General features: G+C 42.0%; 2 protein-coding genes across 5 annotated transcripts in view; one reads left to right on the top strand and one right to left on the bottom strand.

Moving 5' to 3' along the window:
* Positions 1-12,160, top strand: part of med12 (mediator complex subunit 12) — a 28,414-nt gene extending 16,254 nt beyond the window's left edge. For 2 of the 4 annotated variants that reach the window (XM_077577842.1, XM_077577841.1), the window contains exons 23-42: positions 611-721; positions 787-900; positions 1,428-1,564; positions 2,827-3,006; positions 3,181-3,252; positions 3,342-3,505; positions 4,056-4,217; positions 4,291-4,492; positions 4,568-4,677; positions 4,754-4,889; positions 5,533-5,682; positions 7,187-7,552; positions 7,631-7,766; positions 7,914-8,170; positions 8,460-8,534; positions 9,708-9,937; positions 10,022-10,259; positions 11,125-11,397; positions 11,584-11,665; positions 11,746-12,160. In XM_077577842.1, the coding sequence (XP_077433968.1) occupies positions 611-721; positions 787-900; positions 1,428-1,564; positions 2,827-3,006; positions 3,181-3,252; positions 3,342-3,505; positions 4,056-4,217; positions 4,291-4,492; positions 4,568-4,677; positions 4,754-4,889; positions 5,533-5,682; positions 7,187-7,552; positions 7,631-7,766; positions 7,914-8,170; positions 8,460-8,534; positions 9,708-9,937; positions 10,022-10,259; positions 11,125-11,397; positions 11,584-11,665; positions 11,746-11,783 (3,233 nt within the window). In that variant the 3' untranslated portion in view covers positions 11,784-12,160. The remainder of the gene's footprint in view (positions 1-610; positions 722-786; positions 901-1,427; positions 1,565-2,826; positions 3,007-3,180; positions 3,253-3,341; positions 3,506-4,055; positions 4,218-4,290; positions 4,493-4,567; positions 4,678-4,753; positions 4,890-5,532; positions 5,683-7,186; positions 7,553-7,630; positions 7,767-7,913; positions 8,171-8,459; positions 8,535-9,707; positions 9,938-10,021; positions 10,260-11,124; positions 11,398-11,583; positions 11,666-11,745) is intronic. The other 2 variants (XM_077577844.1, XM_077577843.1) reach the window with 2 other exon arrangements.
* Positions 12,161-12,584: 424 nt separating this feature from the next.
* mars2 (methionyl-tRNA synthetase 2, mitochondrial) lies at positions 12,585-15,465 on the bottom strand. Its single transcript, XM_077577845.1, has 3 exons — positions 14,955-15,465; positions 14,531-14,865; positions 12,585-14,470 (listed from the first exon to the last, which is right to left on the bottom strand). The coding sequence occupies exons 1-3, from the start codon at positions 15,217-15,219 to the stop codon at positions 13,283-13,285; spliced, it is 1,788 nt and encodes a 595-aa protein (XP_077433971.1). The 5' UTR covers positions 15,220-15,465; the 3' UTR covers positions 12,585-13,282.
* Positions 15,466-15,524: the final 59 nt, after the last annotated feature.

The raw sequence follows: 15,524 nt of genomic DNA, 5'->3' as shown, positions 1-15,524 counted from the left end.
GAGCAGTCCTACTGTATAGTGTTAAAGATAAACAGAGAATCCTTTAAAAAAAAAAACTGTCTCTGGGACTGTTTTGAGGTGCACTTCTACATTATTACAATATCCATATCAGTGAATTGAAGAGCAGTCAACCCATCATTTAAACGTCATTTTTGTTTTGTAAGATCATACCGATTTGCTGGGTCTCTGATGTACCACATTGCCAAACATCCACATATAAAGAATCTATTTTCAGCTCGTGGGTGATTTATAAAGGCATAAAAGGGTACAGTGCTCCCTGGTGGAAAGCAACATCAAACTATATGAGACATTACTCCTATTAGAGATAAGAGTAAACTCCACTTGTTTGATGTGGCCGTAAAGCTTTCTTTCACCATTTTGTTTTTCCTCCACTCAAGGTTCTGGGTTCTGATACAATAGTCCATTCAGCCATGCTATCCTGTTGGCTGCTTTTATGCTACTCATGCCAAGTGTTCCGGCTTTGTTCTCATTCCCCTTTTTCCATTAGCTCCTGATGAAAAAATCATCTTATGAGGGAAATATTTAGAATTTGGGAGTAGTTCATTGTGTTGTGTTTTAAATGACCTCAAATCATCATGTGTCTTTTTAGCCTGCAGCGAGCAAGACTCCGAGCCAGGTGCAAGACTCACCTGCAGGATTTTGTTGCACCTTTTCAAGACGCCGCAGCGCAACCCCGTGCCCCAAGATGGCATTAAGTCAGGTAATAAAAAAAATTCTGAACATACCAAAAGACAACCCGATCAACAATGTTGTTATAACCTGCAGATAAGTCTTCCGTCGGTATCCGGTCATCATGCGACCGCCATCTCCTGGCGGCGTCACAGAACAGCATCGTCGTGGGAGCAGTTTTTGCCGTCCTCAAAGCGGTCTTCATGTTGGGTAAGGAAATATTCAAGTGGTGTTGTACCAGATAGTAGTGCTGTCACAAAAAAATCGAGTCTCCTATTGATTATTCAACTAATCAATACATCTAATTCATTAGAGCTCTTTTATTTCTTAATCGATTTTGACATGGATTGTTTTTATTCTAAACATTAAAAATGTAGCGATGATTTTCTCCCTTTTCAGTCTAAAGAGACCACAAACCCTATTAAACATCTTAGTACAGTAGTGTTTTGGTGATAGCCGGTTGGAGTCCGTCAGCGATAAGTGTCTGTGCAGAAACACAAAATATTGGTTTCGGCAACTTCCAGGTGACACAAATATGTTTTTAACATTATTAAAATAGCTTCGGGTACGCATTTTTGCGTCGCCGTTGGCCGATTAAAAAATAAAATTAATAAAATTAATTTATATATATATATATATATATTAATAATAATAATAATAATAATAATAATAAATAATTTCCCCAGCCCTACCACATTGTCGCGAGTGTGCATTCCAAATCCTTCTCGATGTTGCAGGTGATGCGGAGTTGAGGGGCTCCGGACTGTCTCACTCGGCTGGCCTTGATGACATGTCAGAGGGCCGCAACGTCTCCATAGAAACAGCTAGCTTGGACGTATATGCAAAGTATGTCCTGAAGACCATCTGCCAGCAGGTAAACATTTCTGAGCAAAGTCTGGGAATAATACTGGATCTGTAAAATACTTGACTGACAACCAATTATGTCTCTCAGGGCTGCTATTTTTAAGAATCTGTGGGGTTTTTTTTTTTATTCATTGAAGGGAAGGCAACCCCCCGAAAAATTATTCACAATAATATGTGACCTCACTAGCCTAAACATGACTTTCTGTTTAATATTACATTTGTGGAATATGAGTTAAGCAGCAAAATCCAGCCATTTTTATCCATCCCAGCTTTAGAAAACAGGTGAACTGTGATTGGGCATTTCCTGAGCCCTGAGCAACATTGATGTCATGCAAAATGTCCCCCCCCCCCCGCACCCCCCCCCCCCCGAGATGGATAAAAACGGCTGGATTTGGCTTCATAACTCATACTCCACAAATGTAATATTAATCAGAATGTCATGTTTAGACTAGTGAGGTCACATATAACGTTTTATTGTCAAGAAATGTTTAAGGTTGACTTCCACTTTAATCGAATTACTTAGATATTCACTGCCGTTGACGGCTATAGACGTCAAAAATTCATTTGAACTATTTCTATTAGTTTAACATTTTTTCCACTTTTGTTAACAAGAGTATGAAAACCTAGAATTTTTTTGGGTGTACATTTAGAACAGATATAAAATTTGTGAAGTCATGCAATTACGGGAAAAAAAATTTTTATCCCCTGACGCTCCTAATTCTTAATAATCTTTTCTTCTTTCTTTTTTTAATTTTTTAATTTGTAGTATATTTTTATTTTTTTAAAGAACAGATTATTAAAAATTAGGGGCGTCAGGCGATTATTATTTTTTTAATCAGAATTAATTGCATGACTTCACTAGTTAACTCAATCAATTTATTTCATTAATACATATAAAAAAAGACAATAAAAAGCGTAATTTAAACTCCAAATAAAGCAAAAGAATGAAAGAGAACAGAAAGAAGTAAAACTTTTGTCTGCCCCGATCAACTAAAAAAACAACAAAAAAACTCACGATTAATCACACATTTTATATCTTTTCTAAATGTACAATACAAAAAAAATGTTTTCTAGGTTTTCATACTCTTGTTACCAAAAGTGGGAAAAAATATTAAACTAATAGAAATTGTTCAAATAAATTTTTACCGTCAATGGCAGTGAATGAGTTAAGGAATTATTACTGTCTAAAAGTGGCGACCTTTTCAATTGAAGTTAGCAGAAATTGCCCTGTCATTGTTCTTCTGTGCTGACCTCTCGTCTTCCTCCCTGCAGGAGTGGGTGGGGGAGCGCTGTCTCAAATCTCTGTCTGAGGACAGCAGTGCCCTCCAGGACCCGGTGCTGGTCAACATTCAGGCCCAGAGGCTGCTGCAGCTCATTTGCTACCCTCATCGCCAGCTGGACAGCGACGACGGTGACAACCCTCAGAGGCAGCGCATCAAACGCATCCTACAGGTTGAAAGTCTTTTTTTGCTTGTGCTGAGAGATGACTTTACTGATGTTGCTTTATTACGAAAATAGATTGGCTGAACATACAGCTTTTTGTAAAAAGGAGCAACTTGATGCGTGCACCTTTTGGTCTTACTCTTTACAAGTAATCCGAATAAAAATGAAATCAACTCTTTGTAGAATATGGACCAATGGACAATGAGGCAGTCATCTCTGGAACTTCAGCTGATGATCAAGCAGAGCACAAACAACGCAAGTTGACTTCATTGGATACTGGACTATTAGAAACGAGTAGCACCCTTGGCCATCATTTTACATGTCTTGTCATTTCCCTCGTACAGGAGCTCTATTCTCTCTTGGAGAACATAGCCAAGGCTACAATCGAGGTGTTTCAAAAATCAGCTGAGATGAACTCCAATAACCCCTCAGGGAACGGCGCAGCGCTCCAAAGCGGCTCTGCGTCGAACAGCAGCAGCAGCACCAGCAAGATGAAACCTATTTTAAGGTAAACGTTCAAATAAAAATGACAAAATTCAGATTTATGATTTATTTTATTTTATTTTATTTTTTGCAACACTAGCGGTGTTGTAAAGTAGTTCCTCTTTGGTTGCATCCATGTTAGTGCGTCGAATTGCCGAAGCTGCTAAAAAAAAAAAAAAAAAAATGTCAGTTGATACAATTGATTAATCGCCCAGTCTATACATTTTAATGACCTCTATTTTTGCTTTACATGGAATATGGAACTTTCTCCCCCCCCCCCAAATAGCTTTACAATAGCCTTTTTATTTGACCATTTATGACTGAAATGTCTCCTAATTAGTAGATTATCACCTTAGCTGTTCACAATGGGTACACCAGCAAGCCTTTGGCCAATAGTTTTCAGACTGGATTCGGGTTCGAATTTCCCCCGCTCTGTCTGCGGATGTGACGTTGTGTCTATATGTGACGACGGGCGTGTGCAGTTTCATTTTTTGTCAGCAGGCGGCAGTAGGGATTCGGAATGGAATATTCTACGTTCAGTGGCTTTAACATTATTTTTGCGCCGTCTGTTTCAGTTCGTCGGAGCGGTCGGGTGTGTGGCTGGTGGCTCCGTTGATAGCCAAGCTGCCCACCTCAGTTCAGGGTCATGTTCTGAAGGCAGCCGGGGAGGAGCTGGAGAAAGGACAACACCTCGGTTCATCCTCGCGGAAAGAGAGGGATCGCCAGAAGCAGAAAAGGTAACAGATGTTTTTTTTTTTTTTCAATCATTGGATGCTTGAATGATCCTTGACCCCGCCCTCCTTTTCTCAGTATGTCACTGCTGAGCCAGCAGCCATTCCTGTCTTTGGTGTTAACCTGCCTGAAGGGTCAGGACGAACAGCGGGAGGGTCTTCTTACCTCCCTCTACAGCCAAGTTCAGCAAATTGTCACCAACTGGAGGGAGGACCAATATCAGGACGACTGCAAGGCCAAGCAAATGATGCACGAGGCCCTGAAACTGCGACTTAATCTTGTAAGAACACAAAAAACCTCTGCTGCCATTTTGTCAACGATGAACGTTAACTGCACATTTTCCCGCACTAACAAGGTGGGCGGCATGTTCGACACGGTGCAGCGCAGCACCCAGCAGACCACCGAGTGGGCCGTCCTCCTACTCGACATCATCAGCAGCGGAACGGTGGACATGCAATCCAACAAGTGAGCCGCGCGCGCCGCTTTTATCACCGCCATCAAAAAAAGGTGTGGATACCTAACGTGATTTTCCTCTCGACAGTGAGCTCTTCACAACCGTGCTGGACATGCTGAGCGTGCTGATTAACGGCACGCTGGCCGCCGACATGTCCAGTATCTCTCAGGGCAGCATGGAGGAGAATAAGAGGGCCTACATGAATCTCGTCAAGAAGCTCAGGGTAAGAAAAACACCTCTTAGTTACTCACATTTTGGTTGTGAGGTAAAATATCCGTAATGTATTCTGATGTGTGACAGCAAAATAAATACTCAAATTTGGATTTGTTTGAATAGAATGACAGAAATGTGCCAAATTATTTAAATAAATAGCATATATAAGTAACATAAATATATTTTAATTAAAACAAGTTTATTCCCTACTTTTACATTTTGACAACATATCCAAAATGATCCATACTCCGCCAATTTATGTATAGTAATTATATCGTCATCTGTAGTTGATTGCAATGTTGTAAATCACACTATAAGTCAACAGGATTCTTTCTTGTGTTTCTTGTGTGATTTAACACATGAAAGGATCACTACAAAACCAATCACTGTATGAATCATTTCAGCTTAACTGTACGTGCCTATTTGCATAGCATTCGGTAAATAAACAATAATAAAATTAAAATTGCATAATAAAAATAAACAAAACTGTAAATAACGATTATTGTAAACAATAGAACTTCCATGGTGCATGTACAGAAAAAAATATAGCAACATCAGTTTCAGTCCTTTCTCTTGTTGCAACTTAAGTGTTTAAAAGGCATCTTCACCACAAGATTAGCATGTTTATACCGTATCTATATTAACGTCCGCAGAAAGAACTCGGGGATCGGCAGTCGGAGAGCTTGGAGAAGGTTCGCCAGCTGCTGCCACTACCCAAGCAAACGCGTGACGTCATCACGTGTGAACCTCAGGGCTCACTCATCGACACCAAGGGGAACAAGATCGCCGGTTTTGAGAAAGAGGTAAGCTGCAATCGAGTGACTCGGGTATCGCCGAGCTCTTATTTTAACCCTTTGACTGCCAAAAACGTTAAATAACGTTTAGTAAAATCCTATGGAGGAGTGCCAAAGACGTTAAAAGACGTTTTTTTCAAAACAGAAACTAACCATTTTCTATTGTTGATTACTGAAAAACGGAATAAGGTAGAAACAAACTTTTTTTTCTGATGAAAGATGAGAGTCCAATCTTTCATTTGGTAGTATGTGTGTTTCCATAGTCCAAACACATCATTTTCTGTGGACCTTGAAAGATCAGTCAAAAATGCTTAAATCGGCTGGCACCCACGGCATCCCTTTTCTGAAAACATCTGGCAGTCAAAGAGTTAAACCAGGAATGGGTGAAATATGGCCAGGGGCGACAAGAACTTTTATATTATCGAGAGTGCTGTAATGTGTTTTTTTCTCCCTAAAATTGGTTATGTATTAATTTTTTAAAAATAATTTGTTCATTCATTTATTGTAAATAATAAAATAAATATAATTTGTTAAATGAACAAATTTATATTCATAACTAGTCTAAGTGCAATTTCTGGAGAAATTGCATGGGAATGCTGAAAGCTGAATGCTAAGATTTGAGCATGTGGAATGCTTATGAAGTAAATTGAGAGATAAATTATGAAACGATGACCTCCTAATTACTGGACAATGCACTTTACCAACAGTGCCACCGAACTGTATCAGACACCTGGTAATGGTATTAAGTTATATGTATGGAAGTGGGTGTGTAAAGTGATACTTAAAAAAATTCCCATTGAAAATGAATGGAGAAAAGTGGACATTTAAGGTTAAATTGTGCATATACTTTAAGTCAGTGGTCCTCAACCCTGGTCCTCAAGGACCGGTATCCAGCCTGTTTTCCATGCCTCCCACAGCCAACACAGGTGATTCATATCATCAGCTAATCAGCAATCTCTGGAGAAGGCTGATAACGATCTCCACCTGTGTTGGCTGTGGGAGACATGGAAAACAGGCTGGATACCGGTCCCTGAGGATCAGGGTTGAGGACCACTGCTTTAAGTAATGTGGAATCAGACGATATGTACCCCGGGAGGCGTAACTTTTTGAAGCAAGTTGAACAGTGTAAATCGGAAGTATTATGTGGGAGTTGCAAAAAAGTGTGGAGAATAAATATCACAATAACATATGTGGGAATGCATTCCCACAATTGTATAATATAAGATTTATATTCCATATAATATTAATTTATATATTTATCTTATTAAGCCATTTTTAAAAATGTAATTAATGCTACAAAAATAAATTTTAAAATGTGAGTTTGTTGTATTTTTCATACACAATTTTTTTTAACATTCTTAGATACCATTATAACCCTTATTGAATTAATTATAAATCCAACAAAATTAGTATGTGTTATTTGAATTTTAACAAACTATTTACATACACATTTTAACCTGACAAACCTGCTTTTGACTGTACTAAAGTTGACAAAATATACATTTCCCATCAGGGGCTCCAAGTATCGACCAAGCAGAAGATCTCCCCGTGGGACGTCTTCGAGGGTCTCAAACAATCGGCCCCACTTTCGTGGGGCTGGTTCGGGACGGTGCGCATGGACCGCAAGGTGACCAAATTCGAGGAGCAGCAGCGCTTCCTGCTCTACCACACGCACTTGAAGCCCAAACCGCGCAGCTACTACCTGGAGCCGCTCCCGCTGCCGCCCGAAGAAGAGGAGCCGCTGACGCCCATCTCGCAGGAGCCCGAGAAGAAGATGATGGAGGCGGTGAAGCCGGAGAAGAACGTGCCCGCCGTGCCCTCGGATTCCAACAAGAAGAAGTCCAACAAGAAAAAGAAGACTCCATCGGCTAAGACGGAGGTTCGGAAAGCTCTTTTTTTTTCTCAATGGAAAGTAGCGGGTATTGAACTGAAACTGTCTTGGTTCCCTTTTCAAAAGGATTACGTCAACCGCACGCCTGGTGTGAGCTACGGGACCAGCATGCCACCAGAGCTCATGCAGAATCCTTACAGCAGGTTGGCGTATGGCCAGCAGACCATGGGCATGTACACACAGAACCAGCCGCTACCTCCTGGTCAGTACTTTATACTAGCAACTTGAAAGGAGACATATTATGGGGGAAATGGATTTATGAAAAAATGCCATCATATGTCTCCTTGATATCATGCTTGCTTTCATCATCCCATATTGCACTCTTAATAAGTGGGTTCTCCTCCCGCAGGAGGACCCGGTTTAGATCCCCCTTACAGACCTACCCGCAACCCCCCAATGAACAAGATGATGACCACGCGGCCCAGCTACCCGGGCATGATGCCCACGATGCAGGGCAACATGCCGGGCATGATGGGTCTGGAAAAGCCCTACCAAATGGTGTACAAGCCTCAGCCTAACATGCAGCAGAACCAGATGCTGCGACACCAGCTGCAGGTCAGACTGGTGAGTCAGGCTCCACTGACAGGTCAAACTGCCCCTCACCAGGTAGAGTTCATTCAATGCTCCAGTTAGTAAAAATCAAGTAGAAGTAGTAAAGTTGCCGAGATGCTTGGATTAGCTCTCCAGAGCATGTAAATGGTCTTTAAACACTGGGGGAAGTTGACTGAATGAAAATGGGTGATTGGTCTAAGTGGCATAAGTCTTTAAAATGTGAATTTAAAGAAGTCGATTTTAATGCAAAATAAAATCACACTGGTGTTTAAAGACCTCTCAAGTTAGAAGTTTTTCTTCAAGAATCTCATTTTTATTGCACACTTTGGGTTTGTCGTCTCAGAATCACAGCATGATGGGGCAACAGATCCGACAAATGGCACCCAACCAACCATACACTTCAATGCAGACGTCGCAAGTAAGTCTGATTTCCCGTCTCTTATCTTGCAATTGTGTTAGCCAGCTACTGTAACATGCTAATAAATTTCACACACAGTATTTCTCAAAATAGTGGCCGTCCTTGTAAAAAAAAAAAAAAAAAAAAAAAAAAAAACACGCACACAAAGAACCTATTTTTATACATTTTTAAAAGTTTTTTTTAATGCTAGAGCATACAAAAGGCTTTGATGCAGCCTCTGACCTGAAGAGGTCGCTTAAAGCAATGGTAGTTATTACTAAAAAGGCCAGCAGGTGGCAGCAGTGTATGAGAGATCAGCCAGGGCTATGTTGAAAATAAGTTGATTTACCCACAATTTAAAGCAGACTATATTCTAATGCTAATTGCTGCAAAATGGAAACAGATAGAAATATTTTTTTAAATTCCTGATGAAAGAAGAGACTCTAATCTTTCTTTTGGTAGATTCCATGTTTTTATAGCAATAGAACACAATTTTCTGTGGGCCTTGCAAAATCAGTCAAAATCCAGTAAAACAGCCCGGAGCGAAGAGGTTGCTTCAGTGAAAAAGGCTGGGAGTGAATGAGTTGAACTCAGTTGCTAACCAAACCAGCAGCACTGAAGCACGTAAACAGCCTGTGCATTAAATTTTATGCCAAGCTTTGTAAGGCCTACGCGTGTTGTAGTATGGGACAGTATAGGCCTGGTGTAATCGCAACAAAGCCACATCTGCCATCTAGTGGTGAATAGTGATATTACAACTTAAAACAGTCACTTTTTCTTTCCAATATTTTTGTTGAATATTTTAAGCTTTATTGTTGTTGTTTTTTTACTGTGATTTCCCCCCTCCCTACAATTAAACCCAATTTTCATGAAAAATCTATATTAAATCTTTACCAACTCTCTCTGTAGAAATAAAATATATATTTTGGGGAAAATTATTCGAAACCACTCTGAGTGGGGAGCCAGTTGCCCATCACTGCCCTTTACAGTAATAGTGGGGGATTACATAATTTATAGCAGTAATATTTTCATATATGAATGCAAAAATATGTTTGTAAAATATAAAAGCTTCTTTCAGCATTGAGTAAATAAACGCCCCCAGGCAACTGTTTGCAAAAATAGACTGTATTTTATAAAATGTTCCACCATGGTCCTGTTTTCCGGATCATTCATCATCTCGTGTCGTTTGTCCAGAATTTATCTCAGGGCTACACGTCATACGGCTCACACATGGGGATGCAGCCGCACCCGTCCCAAGGTGGCGCCATAGTTCCCTCCTCTTACGGGAACCAGAACTTCCAAGGCGCCCACCCGGGAGCCAACCCGGCCGTGGTGGATCCTCTGAGGCAAATGCAGCAGAGGCCCAGTGGTTACGTTCACCAGCAGGCGCCGGGGTATGCGCACAACATGCAAAACGCACAAAGGTCAGTTTGTCACGCTGCTTACCACGCTTACCTCGCGTGATGAATACGCACGTTGCATGGTTAACGTGTGCCGTCCGACTTTAGGTTTGCCCACCAGCCCATCCAGCAGAATCCCATCATGCACGGTCTCAGTCACATGGGAGCCCAGGGCGGCCCTCCGGGCATGAGGCCCAATCAGATGTTGACAGAACAGCAACAGCAGCAGCAACAACAACAGCAACAGCAGCAGCAGCAGCAGCAACAACAACAGCAGCAACAACAGCAACAGGCAGCAGCACAACAGCAGCAGCAGCAGCAGTACCTCAGACAGCAAGCACTCAGAGTACGTAGCTCACTAAAAGAACCCACAACACAGGGTTCCTGCGGATCCTCAAAGCGTCTGAAAAGACATTGAATCAATGAATCTAAAAATAACACCTTAATTGGCAGTAAAATGTTAACATGTGACGAGTAGGATTTTATGAACATCTGAATATATGTACATTAGGGGTGTCAAAATTAGTATGTTAATTTAAAGTTCCTTTAACGCCACTCATTTTTTTAAATGTGCGATTAATTGGAAATGGGAAAGCCTGTACTGGAGGAATTCCAGTCGCAATGCAGTAGACATATCCATGTCAAAATTTTGCAGTAATAAATTAAATAATAATGGATATTTTTGTGGAGACTGGGGTGAAGTTGTTTTTTTACAATTTAAAAAAATGTGCAAAATTTATTTCATGTTAAAGATTAGATAGATCTTAAAATGAACAGAAAAATGCACTGAGCTTTCACCAATGTCTTACAAGTGCAATTATGCCATCTGGAGGCAGAAAATGGCCTCAACATAAATCAATCTTACACTACAGTACAATACTTCTTTTTAATTTTAATTCATTTTATGAAGTATGAAATTACTGTATCAATGACTAAAAGACGCAGCCATATTTCTTAGTTTACATTTTTTTCCCACTTTTATGTTAACATGAGTATGAAAACTTAGAGGGAATTTTTTTTTTTTATTGTGCATTTAGGATAGATATAAAATGTGCGATTAATCGTTAGTTAACTATTGAAGTCATGCGATTAATTACAATTTAAAAATTAAATCACCTGACAGACTGACACCCCTAATATATATATATAATGTGTATATATATTGTTTATTGTCATTTTTCGTTGATATATTATGTGCAAATGTGTCCCAGCAGCAGCAGCAGGCCCAACAAGCTCAACAACAACAACAGCAACAGCAGCAGCAGCAAGTCCAGTCCCAGCAGGTCCCTCCTCAGCAGCAAGTTCCTCAGCAGCAGCAGCAGCAGCAACAACAACAACAACAACAGCAGCAGCAGCAGCAGCAGCAGCAACAACAGCAGCAGCAGCAGCAGGTGTCAGGCGTGCCTCCACCAGGGCAGCAACAGAACCAGGGCCTGGGCATGCAGCCACTGCCTCCACAGCAACCCATGGTACGACCCAGCACAGTAAGACTCGACACAGTGTGTACGTGTTTGTGTGTCCAGTGTTATGTTTTTATTTTGTGGTTTTATGATCCGTGGCTTCTCTCTCAGAGAAACACATTCAAGCGTTAAAAGGAAAATTTTATGTAAAGCCGCACCTGCTGCTTTTACACTTAACAGTATTATCATATATGTGTACTCACCTTTTAGTTCCCGCGTCAGGGCATGCAGCAGACGCAGCAACAGCAGCAGACGGCCGCTCTGGTCAGACAACTGCAACAGCAGCTCTCAAGTAAGTCCCATTCTTCTTCCCTGGTTGTCTCATCTACAAACACGTCTTTATAAGCAACTATTTTTTTAAATTTTTTTTAGATACACAACCAGGACAGAGCACCAATTCATATTACTGACCATGAAAGCGCATAGCTGTGAGCGCGTGTATGTGAAGAGGCACAAAACTGGTGGGAGGTCTGAGGCTGACGATGGGAAAATGGAAACGGTAGGAATATGGAGGCCAAGATAGAAATGGGAAAGTCTATGTAAAATAAAAAAAAATCTGAAAGGATAACAATAATGCTTTTTTTTTCCTCCTGTATTTTATTTCACTTTGTACAATTTTTTTCCCCCAGTTTTGTGTATTTCTCATTAAATCATGTCAAGTTTTTGTCTTGTAATGTCTTGTTTGCTACCTGTATTATGTATTTAAGTTTAAAAAAATGTGAAATGAAAACTTTGATAAAAATCAAGACAAAAAAAATATTTCTTGTCTCTCAAACAGCCCAGCAAATGTTTGTAAATATTTTTTTCCCCCACCAGACACTTTTACCCATACAAATAACAGCCAAAAACATCATCTGTGGGACATTTGTACAAGCTTAACTCTTTTACTGCCACACTCCAAAAAAACAACCCCGACAGTGCCAGCTGATTTCAGGCATTTACATAAACATGGCGGGTACCACATGAAAGATGCGTTCAATTCTTTCATTAGAAAGAAAGTATGTTTCTACCTTATTCCGTTCTTTAGCACCACCATTTGAAAATTGTTAATTTGAGTGACATTGAGTGAAAATTGAAAAGATAAGGCGAAAACAAGCTTTTTGTGAAAAGATACATTTTCTGCACAACAATGACTTTGACACTAATATTTTTTGCTTAGTGAGGCTCTGTGAATTAGATTGTGAATTAGATGTGACAAAAGGCTTTGATCATTCACGTCATCCTTAAACGTTTTATTTCTTCAGATTCGTCATGTTTCAGTATAATTTCATACTACCGGGAGCCCATTGAAAAGAGATACAATGCTGCCATCTGCTGGCCATAGTTAGTGGGTGTTGTGGGATTTTACAACTCCCAATGACAAGGCAGCGCTGCACAGACGTTGCACTGCGAGGAAAACAAACGTCAATTAACGCTTTTGGCGGCATTCACTAGGATTTTAGTTAACGTCATTAAACGTTTTTGGCGGTAAGAGTAAAATGGTCGCACACATTTTTTGAAAATAGGATTTCAGCCACAATTATGTAAGCGTTTTGATATTCTCCACACTTTTTTATTTACGCACAAAACATGCTGTCGTTCACAATATTTCCCGTTATGCTTACGTAATTGATGTGTGGCTGCTGACTCAAAAGTACCGTGACTAGCATCGTTAATGTCTTTTTTTTTTCTTTTTTTTTACATTTTGTTTGCTTTTTATGCAAAACACTGAACCAGCTTTAACAACCTTGTGACAGCAGTCTTCCTCATGATTGTGTAGTACGATGACCAGTCTGTCTTCTTGGAGTCCATTTTATGAGATATGAACTGAGTTTTTGGTCGTTGACAGCCGTAATGTATTTCGACTTGAGTTTCTGTACTGGTTGAGTTTTTTTTCTTATTTTCTCTATAGTATTTGTTCATATGTGGTTTAGTTGGTCTGCCTTGAGATAGCCTGCTTTTTAATTTTCTTTGGCTTCTGCTTAGCTCCACTGGGCCACTCCAGGCGATTAAAAAGCACGCCTGTATCGGGTCCGAGCGTTCTTCCTCGGAAGGGGCAGTCTTTGCCACGGTAGCTCGGCAGGAAGTCCAGGTCGGTCCATTTCCTCTCATGGGCTCCAACGCCGAGCCTGGACAGCAGCTTGTCGGCTACTCGCGGCACGACGGGCTGCAGGAGCGTCCCGTAAATCCTCAGACATTCCAGTGAGACATGGACGATGGCGTCCAGCCAGCGTCGGTCTCCGCTGTCCTTTGCGTTCAACTTCCAAGGCGCGTGGCGTTGAACGAAGCCGTTGGTTTGTCTAACGCAGGAAGCGATGGCCTCCAGGGCTTTGTATACATGCAGGGTTTCGTAGTGACGCTCCACCGACGTTTGGAGGTTTTCCACTGCATCCAGCATGCGGTAGTCTTCCGGCACCGCCCTGCCGTCCCACTCGTTGGGGAAGGACGGAGGGCAGAATGGCGGGTAGGTCTGTGTTGGGTTGAGAGCGGGAGCGGTGCAGCGGTTGAGGAGGCCACCCAAGGAGTCGGCCAGCTCCGCGTTGAGCACTTTGGTGACTTTGTGATCGGTGTAGTTGCAGTCGGAATCGGGCACGCCTTGACGCAGCAGGAAGTAGCGCAAACCGTCGGTGGTGAACACCTGCGAGCGCTCAAAGGGGTCCACCACGTTGCCCAAACTTTTAGACATCTTGGTCCCGTTGACTGTCCAGTGCGAGTGCACGTGTATGCGCCGCGGCGGCGGAAGTCCCGCCCCGAGGAGGAAAGCTGGCCAATAGATGGCGTGGAATTTCAGGATATCTTTTCCTACAATGTGGCGGGCCACGTTCCACCAATGATTGTGGTTGTCGGGGTAACCGACCACCGTGAGGTAGTTGACCAGAGCGTCCAACCACACGTAGACGGTGTGATCGGGATCCCCCGGCACGGGAATCCCCCACTGGAGGCGGCTTCTTGGGCGGGACACAGAGAGATCCGGAAGGTCGTCCTTCAGCCACTGGAGAACATCTTGGAGGAAACGCTCGGGCTGGATGACGTTGGGGGTTTTCTGGAGCCAGTCGAGCAGTTGAGTCCGAAACGCTGACAAACGGAACATGTAGTTCTCTTCTTTCAGCCACTCCACCTGACAAACAGAGATGTTAAAAATAAGAATGTTTGTCATTGAACCAAACTAGGAACTCACCTTATGACCACTCTCCAGCGACACCTTGACAACCTGGCCCGTGGTGTCAACGGTGTCCGTCACCTGCGTCGACGTGAGGAAGCTCTCATCCGGCGTCGAGTACCAGCCCTCGTAGCGTCCCTTGTAGATGAGCCCTTTGTCACGCAGCGTGCACCAAAAGTGCTCCACGGCCCGCCGATGCCTTTCTTCGGTGGTTCTGATGTAGTCCGTGAAAGACACGTCGCAGCTACTGAAGAGTTGCTGGAATCTCTGGGATACCCCCGTGCAGAAAGTCGAGGGGTCTTCTCCTGCTGCATCGGCTGCTTGTTGGATTTTTAACCCGTGCTCATCTGTGCCTGAAATGGGAAGACGCACAACACCCACTATAAAGGCCGGTACTTTCTGCAGTTGAGTAGCAGGACCAGAGTGCGATTAATTGAAGTACCTGTTGCAAATCTTGAGTTGAATCCCCGTAGATGTTTGTATCTGTGCATGCAGTCGGCTAAAAGTGCCGAATACAGGTGGCCCAGATGAGGCGAGGCATTGACATAGAAGATGGGGGTAGTTATGTAGCTTCTTTCCTCTTTGCACACATCGCTGCTTGTGCGTCTAATCCTACATTGAGTTGACAGTGGGGATAAAAAGGCGCTTTGTTGCCAGCTGCCAACAGTTTTGCAGCTTCTGGTGATGAAGCGTAAAGGCGTCCTCATTTTTCAATGGTAGTCCTGCTGTGGAAGTAATGTTTTGCTAAATGCTAATAGCTCGTTTAGCTAAAGTCAACATACTTAGTATAAAAAGACTCGCGTGAGCTACATGATCACCGGAATATCACAATTAAACGCGATTTAAGTAATTGAATATTTAAGTGTTTACAAAGAAGCGCGTTCCAACAAACTATAAGTGATAAGTTTGCAGCAGTTCTCAAGGTTGGGTCTTCTTCCGCATGCAAGGCAACATCTTCCAATCAAATCGATGAGCAGGACCTCTAACGAGCCAATCAAATTGCGCTGTGGAA

This window comes from Vanacampus margaritifer, chromosome 10 (genome assembly GCF_051991255.1).
Source record: "Vanacampus margaritifer isolate UIUO_Vmar chromosome 10, RoL_Vmar_1.0, whole genome shotgun sequence".
Classification (NCBI taxonomy): Eukaryota; Metazoa; Chordata; class Actinopteri; order Syngnathiformes; family Syngnathidae; genus Vanacampus; species Vanacampus margaritifer.
Note: the sequence above shows the minus strand (reverse complement) of the source record. Positions and strands in the feature narration are given on the sequence as shown.